The sequence below is a fragment of the Paramisgurnus dabryanus genome, chromosome 14, assembly GCF_030506205.2.
Source record: "Paramisgurnus dabryanus chromosome 14, PD_genome_1.1, whole genome shotgun sequence".
Classification (NCBI taxonomy): domain Eukaryota; kingdom Metazoa; phylum Chordata; class Actinopteri; order Cypriniformes; family Cobitidae; genus Paramisgurnus; species Paramisgurnus dabryanus.
In genome coordinates, this window is record NC_133350.1 from 26,993,182 (window position 1) to 27,012,766 (window position 19,585).

The window sequence follows — 19,585 nt, forward strand, 5'->3', positions numbered from 1 at the left end:
TATTCTTATAAAAAATATATATATTTTTAATTTGTTTATTTATTTAAAGACTCAGATCAACATTTTAATGTACAAACAGATTTAGGAATGTCATTAAATTTTACAAATGGTTTAAAAAAAAATCACTGAAACACACATTTAAAATAATAAATTGTAAGGATATTGTATACAAAGAGTTGTGTTTTTTCACATTTAACACAATCTGACACTCTTAGCCGCAGTTTCCTGGACAGGGTTTAGATTTAGGACTTGGCAAAGTCATTTTTACAAACATACCGTACATAAAACAATAATGATGTCAGTATTGAGACAAAACACTGGGAACAATGGGAAACCGCGCCTTAATGTTCAACATTAACTAATACTGTGATTTCATCTCATGCTTTATAACATCTAATTATAAAGCCAACATTTTTAGCTCTTCACCACTCAACAGCTTATAACTACTTCATGGCTCATAACACTTAAATATAACTATACAAAACATTTCAGAACATAACAATTTACAATGATCCACAGCGACAACATTATTTACAGTAAAGATCACAAACAGTCTCAAAACACAGGAAAGTCCCACGCACGAGGCTCAAAGACGTTCTGAACACAGAGTTTCGGATCATTCGCTTCTCCACACCCAACCTGTGGAAGAGAAAAGGCACGCGCACGTATAACTATTTTAGATGTGTCATCAAACAAGCATGTTTTTCCTCTGTTTTGTTATAGTATAATATTTGATATAAGTATATTTAGTCTAGCAGATGCGTCAACTGAATGATTTCCAAATAACATGTTTTCCTCTTTAAAGGGCAGCTTTGTCCTTTGTTACTTATATAGGGTCATACAAAATCCCTTTACGACAGGCCTTTCTATAAATCTGCTTCCGGAGAGTTTACAATATCTGCTATAAGGAAGTGATTGTTATTCATGATGTCATCATGCTGGACCTTCTGAAAAAATCTATTCTTTTATTTCTTAAGATTTCAGTCATGCTGCAGATCAACCTACATTTATAACATATTTACATAAGTTTTTATTTGTTTGATTTCAATAAAGATCATGTGGACACAAACACTTTTAAAATACAGGCGCTACAAAAAGATCTTCATTGCAATGCTGTAGTAGAACCATGTTTTGGTTCCCCAAAAAGCATTCTCTAGTCCAGTGGTTCTCAAACTTTTTCGGCGTGCGGCCCCCCTTGTATACAGTGCATCCCTACGTGGCCCCCCCCAAAGAAAATGTATGACATAAAACATTTCAAAACACAATATTTGAATGTAACAAAGCATATTACATTTTACAATGTAGTGCCGTTGGTTAGTAACCTTATTTTGAGATTTAATTACACAGAATTTATGATAAATTAATTTATTTTATAAAATGTCAGAAAACTGGGGCCCCCTGGCACCATCTCAGGGCCCCCCAGGGGGCCACGGACCCCAGTTTGAGAACCACTGCTCTAGTCTAAAGAACCTTTTGTGAAACAGAGATTTTTTTTTATTTGATAATCCACTTTAGACAGTCTAATAACTATATAAGTAACTTTGCAACTACTTGCCATCTAACATTTATTAAAGTATTAGTGGACTGTTAAGGGTACACTTTAAAAATAAAATCTATGTTGCACTTAAAATTTTAAGTTTAATCAACTCGAATTTACAATTCATTACTTTTTTGATTAGTCTTGCATTTTATAATTGAATGAAATGTTAATATATTTTTAAATGTTAATATACACAAATAAAGCTGCTGAAGTGAAAAACATCTTAAATTATTTATTTTTAAAGTGTTAACTTTTAGGAAATAACTATACAAATGGGAAATTTAATTTAGCTGTACTCTAATGTTTAAGTTAATTCAATGAAAAGACCACATTAGGGCAACTCAATTAAATTGAGTTATTTTCCCCATTACTCAATTAAACTGAAAGAATCACTTTCCGCAAATCATTTAAGTAGTCTAAACTCAAATTATTTGAGTTGAGGTCAACTTAATTAAACTGAGTTATCATTTTCCCCATTACTCAACTAAACTGAGAGAATCACTTTCCTCAAATCATTTAAGTAGTCTTAACTTATCAGGGTTTACAGTGTAAGGAGTTGCTTAAGCTTAAGTTATTTCAACTTATAGCAACTCCTCAAGAAAGTTTAAATGAATTGTAAAGTCAAGTTGATTAAACTTAAAAATTTGAGGGCAACAAGGGGGTTTAAGGTTAGTAGAATAAGTCAACATGTTGCAAAGATAATTGTTGGCTAATTTGTATGAATTTGTACAAAGTAAATTAGACGATTATCAGTAAAAACAATAATGAAACCCCACCCCCAATCCTACTCCTAACCCAAACGACACATGGGGCAAAAGCATCTTTGTACAATAACATACAAATGTAGTCGTGTAAATTAATACAAATTATCCACCTCATAAAACATTGTTTCCCAACCAAGGGGCTGGGCCAACGGGGGGTCTCAGCAGATTTCCAAGGGGGCCTTAAGTTGACTTAAATTTATTAAAAATTGGACAAAACAAGCATTAAATGTTTCTTATTTTTGGGCCATGTCTAGTCATTCCGTCTGTCTAGTCATTCCAAGCTCTAGTTAATTTTATTTGGAAAAATTTTGTGAGTCGGGGGGTCTTTAATTGTGGTTGTGGGCAACTAGGAGGCCTTGAAGTGATAAAGGTTGGGAGACATACAGTATATATCGACAAATTGCCATGAGATTGTTTTGTACTTATAATCAGTTGAATGTCTGTGATCAGCACAATAAAATATTTGCAAATATAAAGCAGGCAATCTATAACTATGACTGGATGTGTACAAGAAGTTGCAAAGTTACTTGGAGTTAGTAAAATGTCTAAAGTGGACTACTAAAATAAAGTGTTACCATTTTTTTCTGGAACCATACAGCCAAAATGGTTCTTCTGTATCATCATTTATCACCTTTATAGTGCACACTTTAAGCATTTCCCTTTTTTAAAAATGAACCTTTAACATCCACAGAACCTATGGCATCTGTTGCCGGTTGTGCTTTTGTTGCACACAATGTTATCTGTTGTGGAGGAAGGTCCTACAGGCTATTAGAAAGTAAGAAGGCAATGTTTTTTTTAAGAACCTTCGATTTAATAGTATAAAAAATAAAAATGATTATTTCTAACACTTTTATTTTGAAAAGTGTTTGTATGGCAGAGTGGTGCCTACATTTTAAATTTGTCTCATACAGTGTCGTTCCCTTACCTTTAACATTTAGTGTCCTCTAGAAGATTCAGTGGGTTTGCTGTCCCGATGCCTGAAGGCCACCAGATCTGGACTGAAAGAACAAAGTTTGCGTGAGAGATTGCATACAGCACGGCCTACAACATTGAAACAAGTATAATTGCCTAAAATCCTTTTACCGATTGTACGCAGCTTTTTTGCATAGTTATAATAGTGGCGTCTTTCACAGTCATTTGGGCGTCTAGTAAATCTTTGGCTTCCCTCAATCTGGTTTGTTCTTTGAGCAGCTGCTCCAGTTGTCTATCATACGTCTGCTGGGCGTCTTGTAAACGTTTACTACTCGTCTCCGAATCTTCCTTCCTACCCGCCGTGCACGTGCTCAGTTCGGCAGTCAGGCGCTTGTTCTGTACCTCCAGCCGACTGCTTTGGGACTGAATGGCCGATATCTGTTGACCCACCCTTTCGAGGTAACTCTGAAACTTGTCCTCTACCTGGCGGGACAGGTTGGTGCAGTTGGATCGAATCTTCTCTAATTGTTCGTGCTGTTTCTGGCAGGTGAGGTGAAACGTGAGTGAATGCGGGAAGAAGTTGTCGATCTTGGTTAGGAATGAGCTCGTGACCGTCTGGATGCCTTGTAGGGATTCTGCGAAGTCGTCTTTGCATTTCTTGATGAAAATGTCATGCTGGGATTTTAAATCGATGTTTTCCTGTCTGAGCTGTATGGTGGTGCTGTGGTATTCGTTTTTATCTTTCACCGTGTTGTCCAGTTCTGCTTTTAGGTACTGAACCGTCTGGCTGAAGTTGCTCTGAAGGATTACATAAAGAGCTTTCTGCTGATCCAGAAGATTCTGCATGTTCCTCAAATCACCTGAGAAGATTAAACTACAGGTCACTTGCAGAAATATAACCAGTTATTCATTAAAAACAGCTTAAACCAGGTAAGCATGATGGTCTATAAGCGTTATCAGGGTAGAGTCTAAAAAATGCTGGGTTATTTTCAAACCAAAATGGGACAGATGCTGGCTTGTTTCAACCCATTGTTGGGTCATATATAAACAAATATAAGCTAAACGTCTGGGCTCATCTCTCGAGTTAAAAATAACCCAGAATTTTTAAGAGTGTACTTTACTTAACCAGCAAAGCACCTTGGGCTGTTTTAAGATGTATTATGCTGTTTTATAAGTATGAAGTAAACTCACCACTTTGAGGGTTGCTCGGTGGACACGGGACTGGATTAATTCGAGTGGTCGCCTGTTTCAGTTTATTCATCTCACATTGACTCTGTAAAACATCCAGTCAAATATACTTTAAATCACTTCAATGACTAAAGTATACTTTAATGTACTAAATAAAATACCAGCAAATACATGATTGTAAGTATTATTAAATAACATTATTATTTTTGTGCGAAATAATAGTGTAAAAGTTATACACTACTTATATACTTATTTAAGGTATAGTCAGTACTACCATAGTGCACTTGAATAAAGTATACTACACTAGGCAACATTTAAAGTGGATCAAAACCTTTCATAAAAGTTGTCCTAAAATCAATACCTGCTCTTGTCTTAGGACAACTTTGATGAACTTTTTTGATCTACTTCAAATGTTGACTAGTATAAATAACCTTGAACTGATTATAAGTGTATTGAAATATACTGAATGGTGTCTCAAAATAGCATGGTTGAGTACACTAAGATGTTTTTAAAGTACTAAAGACTATTTTTGAGTACAAAATAAGTGCATGAACATTGGTGCATGTACTTAAAGTGTATTTTAGTGTACTTTTTCACCTGGGTTAAATCTTTTTACGCTCTTAAAAAAAAGTCATAAGTCACACAGGTATATTTGTAGCAAAACCAACAATACAGTACGGGTCAAAAGTTGGGGTCAAAAATATCGATGTTTTTTATGCCAAAAATCATTGGGATTTTATGTAAAGATCATGCTCCACACTGCAAAAAAAGATTTTCAAGAAAAATATTTTTTGTATTTTTGTCTTGTTTTCAGTAAAAATATCTAAAAATTCTTAAATTAAGATGCTTTTCTTGATGAGCAAAATAACCCAAGAAAATAAGTCTAGTTTTTAGACCAAAAATATCAAATTTAAGTGATTTTGTGCATAAAACAAGCAAAAAATAAATAAATCTGCCAATGGGGTAAACTGTAAAAAAAATTATTTTCAAGAAAGAAATTTCGTAGTATTTTTGTCTTGTTTTCAGTAAAAATATCAAAAAATTCTTAAATTAAGATGCTTTTTCTTGATGAACAACACGACCCAAGAAAATAAGTCTAGTTTTTAGACCAAAAATATCAAATTTAAGTGATTTTGCGCATTTTTTGCTTGTTTTATGTACAAAATCACTAAAATTTGATATTTTTGGTCTAAAAACTACACTTATTTTCTTGGGTCATTTTGTTCATCAAGAAAAAGCATCTTAATTTAAGAATTTTTAGATATTTTAACTGAAAACAAGACAAAAATACTACGAAATTTCTTTCTTGAAAATTTTTTTTTTACAGTTTACCCCATTGGCAGATTTATTTATTTTATGCTTGTTTTATGCACAAAATCACTTAAATTTGATATTTTTGGTCTAAAACTAGACTTATTTTTTTGGGTTATTTTGCTGAAAATCATTTTTTTGCAGTGCAAGAAGATATTTTGTACATTTCCTACCTTAATATAAAAAATGTATTTATCATTAGTCATATGTGTGGACTTCATTTGGACAACTTAAAAGGCGATTTTCTCAATTTTAGATTTTTTTTCACACCCATAGATTCAAGATTTTCAAATAGTTGTATCTCGACCAAATATTGTCATATCCTAACAAATCATACATCAATATAAAGCTCAATTATATACTATTATATCACATCTGATAAAGTTTTCCTGCTTAATACAATAACTGACCATAAATCTGAATGACTAACAATATTTAAGAGTAATGGACACAATGAAGTATTTCTCTTTTGATTGTGGAGTGAAATATGACCCAGACATGTTGAGATTCATCCACAAGGAACTAAAGACTTACAAGGCTCTGCTGCCAGTTTTTTCCCCTGGCGATCGACACGTTCAAGTCAGTTTTGAGTTTTGCTATTTCTTTATCTGCCGCGTCCTTCTCTCCTGTCTTCGTTTTGAGGGCGCCGGTGAGGTCAGCTTTCTCTTTCCTGAGTTTGGTGTTGTCTGTGAAGAGTTTGTTGAAGCCAATTTCCAGCTCTTCTACTCTCTTCTCTTCTGCCGTCTTCTCCGGCTGCCCGTAAACCAAGAAGAGCACCAGACTGACGATGATGAGAGACTGGATCAGAGATGAGAAGAAAAACACAATCCTCATGTAGTAGCCACAACTTTTTCCTTTCGCCCTCTGAATCCGTTTGGCCTCCAGACCAAGCGTAGCTCTGGAGTAGTTGTTATACATTTCTGCAGTTCAGTGGTCAATGTTTGTTGGTGAAAAAGTGACCCCAAGAACCACCGTTTGAAGACAAAGAATATGCAAAGAAACCAAGCATATGAAAATATTCAGTGGTGGGTGGCTGTCACACTTGTGTGGCTGATGTCATGTCAACAATAGTAGAACGTGGGGCGGTAGCTGTATTTATAAATGTAAAGCAGCTTGGCTCTTTCCGGGTCCTCCCCTGGAAATCTCAAGAGGTTACACTTCATCTCAGACGAGAGCTCCTCCTTTGATTGCCCTCTTAAGTCACATGAGACCTTAATAAGCAATACAAACATCATCAACACATCTTCTTGCTATCTAACTATTGAGATTTATTTCAACAAATATTATGAGAAGATCATGAACGATCTCCAGAAGGTTCAGATGTTCTTGATCTATCATCATTCAATGCAGTTGAACTTTGTGTCGGGCATCATTTGGGAATCGTTTAATTCATAAAGCACCGAAGCCAAAACAAACAATGTTCCTGCAAGCGGCAACTCCAGCAGAAGCTTCCTGGATCGGATCAGATTCATAAACACACATGATGAAAACAACCTATCTGACATCGTTTCCTGCAGTGCCGCAGAGACTATCGGTCAAATCGGAGAAACAACAATGGTGACCCGTCGCCCTCCTCGCAAGATTGAAATAACAAACACTCCCAGAAGTCCACGGAACGGCAGCACGTTTGATCCCGGGCTGGCGATGACGCTCGCAGCTGACAGCCGTGTCTGAGAGAGTGTGAAGAGAGACCATAAAGAAAGTCAAGGGTTTTCCTGCAGCCCATTGTCTCCTTGCCAAGCCGCCCTCAGCGGAAAGTTAAATTTATGGGGGGTATTTGAGAATGACTAAATGTTCTCACAAAATCCGCTTACAGATTGCAGATGAGTTTTAAGACAAAAACAGGAAGCTGAATTCGCAAAAGACGGACAAGCATTGAAGAACCATGAAATCTCAAATGCATGACACATTTTTGGATAATACACAATAGTATAGTTCACCCAAAAACTAAAATTAGCTGCTGAGCTTCATGAAATTATGAAGACACAGGGTTTATTGACTATTGTAGTTTGATGGTCATTCAGGGAGTTTGACAGCCCCTGTTCATTTTTATTGCATTGATAAGAACGCCCAAAACATTTTGAGTTCAAGTTCGGTTTTACTTATAGAGGACATTTAAAATACAGCCAAAAAGGCCGTCCAAACCCATACAGCAAATAATTTTTAAATATAATTTTTTTATATATTTTTAAATGGCCAAATTTTTCACCAGTATATATTTTGGCCATTTTTTTGTATATTTTGAAATATATATTAAAGTATTTTTATTCATTTCGCATTTAAATTTTCTAAGAAAAACTTTACAAACCTGGGTTTGAAAAGGTTAAAATGTAAGTATATTTTCAAATGCAAAATGTTTTGATTTCATACATACTTTGCAAACATTTATATTTTGGCCATGAAAAATATTATTTTTGCTGTATGGGTTGCAAAATTAGGAATGTAGTTGTTGCCCCTGAAATACATTTTGAAATATCTGTTAATATATGAAGGTTAAAATTAATTTCAAATTAAAAATATATATTTAAATAAGCTTTATTTCTACAAAATGAATTTAGCATATATGTAAAACAATATTTTTTGCCCAGAAAAATTTCTATTTTTGCCGTATGGGAAGTGCTGGTAAAAGCTCAAATAAAAAAACACAACAAATAAGATAAAACAGACATAAACAAAATCCAAATTAAAGAATAAAATTCAAAGCAGAAATTATAAACTAAAAGCAATAGAGAATAGATAAGTACTTCGATCTAATGTGGGTCCAGCTACTTCAAAAGCATGGGTTTCCTCTCGTTTTTCTGGGTATGGAGAGGAGGAGCTTGGATTCAGATCTAAGACTTCTAGCGGGAGAATATAAATGTAAGAGATTGGACAGATAAGCAGGAGCTACGCCATTGAGTGATTTATAAACTAGTAAAATTATATTCAGTTCTAAAATTGATGGAAAGCCAGTGAAGAGATGTTAGTATGAGGGTGGCGTGATGACATTTTCTCATTCCCGTCAGGAATCATGCTGTTGCGTTTTGTACGGCCTGTAAGCGTGTAGTTTTGGTTTTTGATATATCACAATAAAAGGAATTACAATAATCAAGGGATGATTTTAGTGAATATTTGAAATGACTTTACTCAATATTAAAGATATCAAGGTTATTTTTTCACAGAATCTTCTTCATATGATGTAAGAAAACAGTAAATCATGACATGAGGCTGAGTACATTTTTAGGTAAACTGTGACATTAAAGTAATTAAGAAATTCAGTTTGATCATATTGTTGTTTTTGTTGTTTACATTTTTGGGTTGGGTTTTCTTGCCTCATTAAGCATCCGTTCTAAGAATTTCGTAAATGGTTTTGATCGTTTTTCTCCCAACTTTGTTTTCGGTGTGGAACAAATACTTCCCAGAATTAAGGCGGTTGCAGGCACGCTAATGATTATTAACACAATAAAGGAGGACTAAAAGCACAACAAACACGACCTGCGTGTACTCTTCCGACTATTATCTGTGAACTTTGGTGCTGCTAAACAGCAGGATACAGTATCACAGGTTAAAAGAGTTGAAACAAGAATTAAAACAAAGAGAACTATGACGAAATTACAAAGAGTTCCAGTTAATAATCCCAGAGGCACATTCATCAAAGTAATTAAGAACAGTCATGAGTGTTTTCTTTAACTGTCCTCTTATGACCTCTTGTGGATGTTGCTGACACTTCAGCACCTGTAATGTTAATACACTTGAAGGGTTCAAAGGTTTTTTAGATTATTGTTTTTTGTGTGCATGTTTTAGCCCTGTGTGAATCTTTCAGTCTGTCTTTATCTGAAAATAAGAGCTAATAAACCTCTTGGAGCCGTGTGTATTACTTCTGTTAAGGATGGATGTACTTGTTTTGGGTTTTAAAGTCAGAAGTTGTTCCCTGATTCCTGTACTCATGGGGTACATCAATTGTGATATTTGGCATATAATGTATATTTAAATGTTAAGCCATGGTGCTCATGTAGCCAGGACTGTCCTTTCATTGTGTCTATTGATAATAATGGCAATGAATACTTTTTTCACAAGATATCATTGTGTTTTAGTTCTTGGAGTGTCATAACACAGTTATGATGAGGTGCACAGAGAGATGTCACAAGAGGCTGCGAGAGTTCTCGCGCTGGGAAACGAAAAATACAAATGTTATTGCATGTATATGTATGTATATTTAACTGACTTCTAAGGGCCCCCCACTGCCTCGGGCCCTGGGTACCCCCAGTCCGACGCCCCTGGTCGAGTTAGCGCTCACCCCAGCACTTGCATATGTGTGCGCTGAGCAGAGGTGTGTTTTTTCGTGTCTTTTTCGTCTGTGAACTTAAATATGCGTCCTCGCAAGGATGCTTTTATGTGGGCTTTTTATGATTGGCTTAGATTTGGGGCTGAATAAATGCAACATACTTTTGAAGCTATGCTTACCATACCCCTTTTTAAAACTCGCAATCATTAAATAAGTTAATTGCTTGTGGCCAGTAGGGGGCCCCCCAAGCCCGCAGGGCCCCAAGCAATTGCGTGGTGGGTAAATACGCCACTGGTAATCTAAGCACGCCAAGAGCCTTAAAAATGCCTGAAATGAAAGTAAATTTGATGCGATGCCATTGCAACAGCATTCGAGATATCAAAAATCAAAAATGCAATTTAGCATCTCTAATGTCTTGGCATCGTGTTGGCCAAGTCTGGTCTCAATCTCTTAAATCCCGTAGTAGGAGTATTTAAAAGTTTACCACATGTGACTGTCAAAAAATGCTGTTGGTTTATAGGGAACCTATCAGTGGTGGCCAATCCCTTTTTGGAAACAAAATTTGTGTTCGGGGTGTTGTATGGCTCGTCGTGTCAAAATATGTTTTCGGTGTATCATAAGAACCTATATGCATTGTGTGTCATGTCAAAATAAGTGCCTGCTGCAAACCTACCAACACAAAACATAACAAAGTGATTTGCTTAGAGCGCCTTTAAGACCTTGTCAAGGCTTTTCTGTAAATCCCAGCACACCTTTATTCCTATTCATGGTTGCATAGCACAAAATAAGTTCCAGAGTATTTACATCAAATTTATTTAACAGAACCCAAACAGTATTTACGACATGCTGTAAAACTTCAGCGTAAGCACATCTGGGTCAAGATCCAGTCAATGGATCACCACTTACACCAGCTCATATGTAAACTCCAACAGACACAAGTGTGTGAGAGTTGCAGATAGAATAAAGTCGACATTGGCTGGTGCTAAGAGTAACATAACTATGACACAGTAATAGTAGACAATTGCAGGACCTACATGTGTGATTTTGTTTAAACAATTAAGATTTCAAAAGCAATAACAGTGCCAGTACAGAAATAGTGCACATATATGCAGTTGTTCGCCCCTTCATAGTCTCTAGAAATGCTGGAGTATGTAATATCCGAGCAATCAGCTATGTTAAATCACACTGTGGCCTCCGTCTCCTGCGTGTCATCGTCCTCCAGTAAGCTATAGGAGGCGTGGCTCTGGAAAGGTCTCTGCAGCGGATGGCACAGAAGTTTTGCCATGCAGTTGTGCAGTTCGATGGCAGGACCACACAGTGACACCTCAAACCGATAACACACCCCCTTAGAGTCCAACTCGCTGAAGGACGCATACACATCCTGAAAACACAGACATGGGTCTTTATTACCCCGCATAAAACTAAAATGCATACATGACTTTTCCAGTTTATAGGAAATTCAATACCTTCCAGCTTGTGTCCTCTGTCTGCTCTTCAGTCCCGTTATGAAGATAAACAACATCGAAGAAAAAATAGGGAGACTGGAGCATTTTCTAGAAAGAAAGACAACCGAAAGGACATATTTATCGGTTTGTCCACCAATAAAAGCAGATGCAATGCTTGATATCATCAAGTTCAGTCTTTAAAAGCATTGTTAAACTTTTGCATTTGCTTAAATCTGCATACATGCACTGTAAACTAACATACTTACTTTAATTGCATCAGAGGGGTTAAACTGAAGCATTCCTGCATGCCTGCTAAAGATGAGAAGGGTTCGGACTACAAAGGGAGGTGGAATGGTCTGAACGTTCTCCGTCTGAGGAAGTTCAATTTTTTGCAGTCTACAGGAGGAAAATGACATAGATGATCAGAGGACCATAACAGAGCCTTGTATTTATACACAGTACATATGCAAATAAGGTTGTTCCTCACATTACACTGAGGAAATCTTCCAGATCTACAGGTAACCGTTAAGTAAAGTAAAGTGAACGTGGCATGGACCAGATGGTTTGGGTAAGTCTACAATGTCATTAATAGTACGTGTAAGGATACTGAAGGACTCGCAGACGTTGGTTTCCAGGTCATACAGACAGCTACACAGCTCCCGTGGGTCAGAGGTGAATCCTGATAACTGTGCGTGACAGAGATTTAAAGGAACGATGATCAATTACAGCACGAAACTGTGACCTCAAATAACATCAGCTTGCGGTTTGTCCACTCACCCACATGGCATCATCGTTCACCACCACCAGCGCAAATTCGTGCCTTTTGTCTATCTTGTGCTTGGTTCTCACAAACATCTCAATCATTTTCTGGGAAATATTTAAGGCGTTTGTCTTTGATCTGAAAATGCAAATATTAATGTATTAAAAAAAAAAAATGTGTCTACCAGAGCATGGTGAGATCAAAACGCGAACAAAACATTACCCATTAAAAGACTCCAAATTTTGTAGAGACATCTCCTCTGAAAGGTCCAAACATATGATCTGTTTAAGAGACATTGCAAGACTTGAATGACTTCAATCAACCAAAATTATACACGTGTGTGTGTGTGTTTATTGATACACATACCACTTTCTCTGGGCAGTTGACCCGTGGAGCACGAAGGTGCAACTCTGCAGGTGGAGGAATCTGGGTGGGCAGGGAGGACTGTGGGGGTTTAGGTCTTTCTTTCGCCATCACGGGTATGCTGGTGGCTGTGCCTGTTGCAGCAGCGGCAGGAGCAGCAGGTGCAGCTGCTGTGATGGTTGTGGCTGAAGTGGATGGGCTATCCGAGCTCGCTGCTTCCCCTTCTCCCTCCACACGACTGCCTACCGCCGGCTGCGGGGGGGACGGCAGGCTGTTATTCAGGCTGCCGTTACTGCTACGTCGGTCCTCAGCACCCTCAGGATTGGACCGCGTCCTGGGTCTCAAATCCATCATCCGCTCCTCGCCATCGGCCTGACCGGGCTCAGGGGTCTCCATGACAACCTATATATATATAATAGCTTGTATAATAAAACAGTAGCTCATATATAGATATATAGTGTTTTAACATACATTGTTATAGATGTATATGGGTTAAATACAATACTGGTGGTCCAAAATCATGTGCACGCAGTTGAGAAATATATATTAAAATGTAAATGCAAAATTCAATCTAAGACCTTATTAGATTCGAAAAGAGGAACCGATGAGAAATGACCTATTTATGATGTGAAAACAACAGTATGTGCATTTAGTTAAAGCACAAAATTCATTTGTCCATGTTACCAACACTCCACAAATCACCTTTTCATTATTTTCTCATTTGACAAATGATGTTAGAAAAGTAGTGAACCTGAAAAAGGTAATATGACAATTATTTTAAATATAAAGTCTAACTGCTGTTATGTCTGATATTGATTTATTGTCTAAGTTACAAACAGCATTGTTATTTGACCCATATATTTTGTAATATATTAAAGATTCATAAAAAGGAAAAAAATTGTTTAATTCAATAAAAACAAATCAAGTGAAAAGAAAGAATTTAACGAAGTTAGATTAGTTTCCAAAATGACAATATTAAAAGGGATATTATAAAATATAAAGCTTGAAATAATGATATTTAATATTTGAGTGTATAAAACATTTGTAACACTTTACAATAAGGTTGTATTAGTAAACATTAGTACATGCATTAACTAACATGAACAAAAAAAACAATGAACAATATATTCTTGTTAATGTCCATAAAGTTATTCATGTTAGTTCATGTTGCATAAACTAATGTTAAACGTTTGATTTTAATAATATAATGTAATATATTAGTAAATGCTGTAGAAGTGTTGTTCATTGATAGCTAATGCATTAATTTAACAAATAACAACCTTGTACAGTGTTACCAAAACAATCATGATTCAACAATCGTGATTTCTCGCGACTAACTGCGTTAATAAATATTAGACTTATACAGACAGTACATGCAACATAGAAAAATAATAACTTACCAAACATTAAACAAAATAAATATATATATATTCCAAAAATTTTGGATTTACTGATCCAACGATCCTCTCCAGTACTTCCTGATTCTCTTGTTTCACTGACAGTCGGAGGTGAGTGTGGAGAGATCCGCGCTGTGTGTGATCACTCGCGCCTCTAGTGGACTGGAGTGTAAATGCGCTCCATTACTCATCATACTACCAGCAAACCTATTGATATTTTTTAAGTCTCTCTTATCACTTAAAACTCATCTTTGAGCACCATAATTGCATATGTAAAAGTTTTATTTGCAAGTAATTTCTATATGCTTGAATGTAATTTCCTCATTCAGTATACGCCGATCTATGAATATTCGATTTAGTCTCCGCCTCTACTCAACCGCATAGCTCGGAGCATAGATATGAATATGTAAATTAGTCCCACCTCCATCCGTTTGTACGTGTAAATAGATGCTAATTTCGGTAGTTTAGAACACATTAGGTGTGTTCGAGATCATCCGGCGCTGCACAGACCGATCGGCGAGGTTTGCCGCTTGCAGTCGAGGGAGGAACTGAAGACGGAGCCGTCAAGCCGGACACCTGCTGCTTGCCGTAGTGACGTGTGCGCCGTGTTTCCTTGTTTTTAATCGCAAATGAAGTGAATTAAAAGCTGAATTTGATAAAAACAAACCTTTTAATAAAACGTTGCAACCAGAAACATTTTATATCGAATATTTTAATTGCTGCTTATACTGTATACCCGAAAATAACGGGAAACAAGCCTATATTATTAAAATACCAATAGAGTTTGTTATTTTCATTTTTATTTTATAACACGACATAATATAACATATTTAAGCATATTGAAGTGTTTTTTCCTGTTTTAAAACATGAATTTATAATGTTTATAAGTGGAACTAAAGGTTGGATTAAACTTGAAACGCACGTGATCGTTGTCATCAATGACGCGACCAATCACGTAAAGCTGTTACGTCATCACAACTCCGGGCAGCCGCTCTGGAGAAGCTGCACCGGCTGAGCTAGCCGGCTACTCTCGAAACGCTCTCGCGGTACTTAAAAACCATATGACACAGACACGTGCCTGCAGCGCCAGCTGAAGTCGGACAAAAATACTAACCGGAATGCACTGCTTCAAGTCAGCCGCCGATCGGTCTGCGCAGCGCCGCATGAAGTCGAACACACCTATAGAGACAGAGCGCCGATATGCAAATTTGAAAACCACGCCCACCGGGGGGGGAAAACAATCCAACCGTCTCCATTGACTTTGTATTGCGAGAGGCTGCCTCCTTGTCATTTCTGGCTTATAACAAAAAACAGAATAATGCCTAAAAGCTGTTGAGTGACAATATGTACAGCTAACAAGCCAAAGAACCCAGAAATAAGTTTTTATAAGCTGTCGAGCCGTAAAACCCAGCTTTTAAGGAGAATAAAGTGGATCGCCGACTACGTTTTCCCCTAGTGGACGCAGTTCTACTAATAGAAGTACTATGAAAAGTTGCCTGTTTTCATTTTTGTGTCTTTAAACCCTCGTTTTTGGGGTCGACAGCTTATAAAAACTTATTTACAGATTAAAATTAAAAACAGAATAATACATAAAAGCTGCTGTGTGACAAGGTGTACAGCTAAAAAGCCAAAAAACCCAGAAATAAGTTTTTTTAAGCTGTCGACTTCATAAAACGAGCGTTTAAAGAAACAAAAGTGGAAACAGGCAACTTTTCATAGTACTTCTATTAGCAGAACTGCGTCCACTACGGGGAAACGTAGTCGGCGATCCACTTTATTCTCCTTAAAAGCTGGGTTTTACGGCTCGACAGCTTATAAAAACTTATTTCTGGGTTCTTTGGCTTGTTAGCTGTACATATTGTCACACAGCAGCTTTTAGGCATTATTCTGTTTTTTGTTATAAGCCAGAAATGACAAGGAGGCAGCCTCTCGCAATACAAAGTCAATGGAGACGGTTGGATTGTTTTCCCCCCCGGTGGGCGTGGTTTTCAGGTTATGACGTCCGGTTACACAATGCAAACGTGAACTACGCGTTTACAGCACTAACTGTTTTTGACGCTGATGTTAGACTATTACACACTGCATGTAAGTTCAGCACTTGTGAGTTCAAATGAGATGACGTTGTTGTGTATGACGTATCAAACCAATTCGATTCCAAACCGTGGGAATAAGATGTCTTTAGAAAATATTATGGATAAGCAATGGTGCTGAATGATGAATTTGCACATGATGTGACTTGAACCATATTAAATGCACCACACAAACATATAAACAACAATAAAAGCTTGATTTTCACCACAGTGAGACTTTAACAAATGAATAAAAATACAATTATTAATTTTAAATTTGTCCTATAGAATAAAAATTTGCCAAGGATTTGTTGGTGGAAAATCTATGTGGACATATCATCCAAAATCATCAGTGGAAATTTACCCAGTTTTTAACATGAGTTAATTTGTAGATATATTAATTATGTTAGTTTATTTTTGATTAAACAATACAGCCAAACTATTTAAGAAAACAACTTTCCATTTTTAGCAAATTCCAAATACTAGTTTGAAAATTTTGCTTTGTGTGTTTTATGTATTTTTATATGAATACATTCAAATGTTAAATATGATAAAACTTAATGTGACATAATTTCTCTCTCTCGCTTCCTCTCTCTCAATTAAAATTTTCAATTTTTTCAATTTAAAGAGCTTTATTGGCATGATTGTGTCACTTACAATATTGCCAAAGCATTATACATAAAACAAGAAACATACAATAACACAATATTAACAAACATTAAGGTGCAATTAAGCTAAGGTGCTGGGTGATGGATGAAGTACTACTGCAAAATAAAATAGAATCAGAGAATATTTACAATATAAAGTTGACTTTGAAATATAAACATATGAAGTATACAAATGTACATTTATGGAGGCACATGAGAGGTCAAATAAAAGTACTGTACAAGATCAGGGCTGTGGATTATTTCTGATGGTGTGTAACTGATAAATGAATTTAGCAGCAGCTGATTTGTGCCTGTCTTCCCCCAGTAACATCTTCATTTGATCTGAGTCTGAAGAGTTATGAAACTCTGGTATGAGCTTTGAGATTTTGTCAAAGTATTTTTCTCTAAGCTCTTTATATTTACCACAGTAAAGGAGAAAGTGTGTCTCTGTCTCGATCTCACCACTGTCACAATGGACACAGATTCGCTCTTCTTTTGGGAGCCATGTTTGTCTATGTCGGCCTTTCTCTATTGCCAGACTGTGATCACTGAGTCTGTATTTAGTGAGGATTCGTCTCTGCTTTACATCTCTAACAGTGGAGAGATATTCTGACAAACTGTATTTTCTGTTTAGTGCCCGATAACATTCTAGTTTACTTTGGTTTTTACTTTCATTATCCCAATGATCCAAATATAAAGTTTTACTTTCTTTAATAATTTGGTTTATTGTGGTTTGTTTGCGTTCATTAGTGCTGGTCTGGAGTTTTAGAGCCAGTTGACAGATGGGACTGGTTTTAGGTCTCTTCTCTTGAGTTTTAAGGGCTTCATTTTGAAGTGTGTTCGGGGGACTTGAGTTTAAGTGTGACCAGAATTTAAGGGAGCGTTTTTGGATGTGTATTATTAGGGGATATCTGCCTAATTCAGCCCTGCATGCATTAGTAGGTGTTCTTCTCTGAACTCTCTCTCTCTCTTTCTCTTATCTCTATCTATCTCTGTCATCTATAATAACTAGTTTCTGCAAACACGTGACTGGATACACAAATATAGCCTACAATATGAATATGAATGTACTCCACATTAAAAATAATGTAGTATATATATATATATATATATATATATATAGACCCTTTGCAAACACGTGACCTACACTACGTGACGACGCCATGCTGGACGGCAAAATCACTGACGCACTAGGTTGATTAGTAATAGACGAACGGGGTTTTTGATTAGTTTTAAACAGTTTAAATATATATTACACTAAAATACATGGCTTCTTATATTAAGGAAGTTGTTGTGCCGTTATCGGTCGAGGTAGGGCATTTGGTAGGTCCTCACAAAAAGCGCTATTTAGAGAAGTTAGAGATAGCGGGACTGGATACCGACCCTTACCTTCTTCCTCCTTCAATTTTCACGGACCTCATTAAACGCCGAGTCTGCCCGACTTCAGCCCGCATGAATTGTACCACTATGTGGTAAACGGGATATCCCCATACACTGGTGCTGATCTTAAGGCTTTTAAAAGTCTGCAGAGCTGCCAACTTCTCAGTTTCAGACTGCGGTCAGGCCACCCTCCACTTTGAAAAAGACGGTCAAACTAGCCCTCACGTTTTTTTTCTGTGTGCACATATATTAGGCATTACGGTAAATGCACGAGAGGAATAATTTCAAAATAAAAGTTTCTCACTTAATCTGATGATATTTCTGTTGCATTCTGTGTGTATTTTAAATCGTTGCTAGGGTATTATGGGTGGTTTCTAGGCTGTTTCTGTTGCATTCTGTGTGGTTGCTAGGGTTCTTTAAGTGGTTGCTAGGCTGTTTCTGTTGTATTTTGTGTGGTTGCTAGGCTGTTTCTGTTGCATTCTGTGTCTGTTAGGTCGTTGCTAGGGTATTATGGGTTGTTGCTAGGCTGTTTCTCTTGCATTCTGTGTGGTTGCTAGGGTTCTTTAAGTTGTTGCTAGGCTGTTTCTGTTGCACACTGTAAGTCGTTACTTGGGTTCTTTAAGTGGTTGCTAGGTTGTTTCTGTTGCATTCTTTGTGGTTGCTAGGCTGTTTTTGTTGCATTCTGTGTGTGTTTTAAGTCGTTGCTAGGGTATTATGGGTGGTTGCTAGGCGGTTTTTGTTGCATTCTGTGTATGTTTTAAGTCGTTGCTAGGGTCTTATGTGTGGTTGCTAGGTTGTTTCTGTTGCAATCACTGTGTGTTTTAAGTCGTTACTAGGGTATTATGTGTGGTTGCTAGGCGGTTTCTGTTGCATTCTGGTTGGTTGCTATGCTTTTGTTAGGGTTTTAAGTAGTTGCTAGGGTAGAGGCTATGGTTTTCTATGTGATTGCTAGACTGTTGCTAGGGTACTATGGGTGTTTGCTAGGCTGTTACTGTTGCATTCTGTGTCTGATTTAAGTAGTTGCTAGGGTGTTATGGGTGTTTGCTAGGCTGTTTCTGTTGCATTCTGTGTCTGTTTTAAGTCATTGCAATGGTATTATTGGTGGTTGCTAAGATGTTTCTGTTGCATTATATGCGGTTGCTAGGCTGTTCCTAGAGTATAGCTATGGTTTTCCATGTGATTGCTAGACTGTTGCTAGGGTATTATGGGTGATTGCTAGGCTGTGGCTCTGGTATTCTGTGTGGTTGCTATGGAAATATGAGGGTTGCTAGGATGTTGCTCTGGCTTTTTGTGTGGTTGCTAGGCAATTGCTACTGTATTATGGGTGGTTGCTAGACTGTTGCACTGGCATTCTGTAGGGTAACTTGGCAGTTACTAGGGTATTATGGGGGGTTGCTAGGCTGTTGTATGATTCTGGTTGGTTGCTGATATTGCTTTTGTTTTCTGGGTAATTGCTAGACCGTTGCTAGGGTATAATGGGTGGCTGCTATACTGTTGCTAGGGTGTTCTTTGCAAGGGTATTTTAGGTGGTTCATAAAATTGCTA

The 19,585-nt window shown here is 36.9% G+C and overlaps 2 protein-coding genes across 2 annotated transcripts; both read right to left on the reverse strand.

Annotated features, from left to right (window-relative positions):
* Positions 1-17: 17 nt before the first annotated feature.
* On the reverse strand, positions 18-6,862 carry plvapb (plasmalemma vesicle associated protein b). The gene is made up of 5 exons (XM_065241821.2): positions 6,250-6,862; positions 4,408-4,489; positions 3,388-4,076; positions 3,230-3,302; positions 18-639 (listed from the first exon to the last, which is right to left on the reverse strand). The coding sequence occupies exons 1-4, from the start codon at positions 6,631-6,633 to the stop codon at positions 3,258-3,260; spliced, it is 1,200 nt and encodes a 399-aa protein (XP_065097893.1). The 5' UTR covers positions 6,634-6,862; the 3' UTR covers positions 18-639; positions 3,230-3,257.
* A 3,910-nt stretch (positions 6,863-10,772) lies between these two features.
* On the reverse strand, positions 10,773-14,104 carry babam1 (BRISC and BRCA1 A complex member 1). The gene is made up of 9 exons (XM_065241826.1): positions 13,948-14,104; positions 12,551-12,949; positions 12,407-12,465; positions 12,202-12,322; positions 12,032-12,110; positions 11,912-11,936; positions 11,691-11,820; positions 11,446-11,532; positions 10,773-11,360 (listed from the first exon to the last, which is right to left on the reverse strand). Exons 2-9 carry the CDS (start codon positions 12,941-12,943, stop codon positions 11,160-11,162), a joined length of 1,095 nt encoding a protein of 364 aa, XP_065097898.1. The 5' UTR covers positions 12,944-12,949; positions 13,948-14,104; the 3' UTR covers positions 10,773-11,159.
* Between the last annotated feature and the right edge of the window lie 5,481 nt (positions 14,105-19,585).

Excerpts from the sequence above, each read along its gene's own strand:
- plvapb (XM_065241821.2), bottom strand. The coding sequence starts at position 6,633 with ATGTATAACAACTACTCCAGAGCTACGCTTGGTCTGGAGGCCAAACGG. Across the intron at positions 4,490-6,249 it reads AAAACTGGCAGCAGAGCCTT|AGTCAATGTGAGATGAATAA; the intron begins GTAAGTCTTTAG and ends GATGTTTTACAG. Across the intron at positions 3,303-3,387 it reads AAAAAAGCTGCGTACAATCG|TCCAGATCTGGTGGCCTTCA; the intron begins GTAAAAGGATTT and ends TTGTTCTTTCAG.
- babam1 (XM_065241826.1), bottom strand. The coding sequence starts at position 12,943 with ATGGAGACCCCTGAGCCCGGTCAGGCCGATGGCGAGGAGCGGATGATG. Across the intron at positions 12,323-12,406 it reads AATTTGGAGTCTTTTAATGG|ATCAAAGACAAACGCCTTAA; the intron begins GTAATGTTTTGT and ends TTGCATTTTCAG. Across the intron at positions 11,937-12,031 it reads CAACGTCTGCGAGTCCTTCA|ATCTGGAAGATTTCCTCAGT; the intron begins GTATCCTTACAC and ends GGTTACCTGTAG.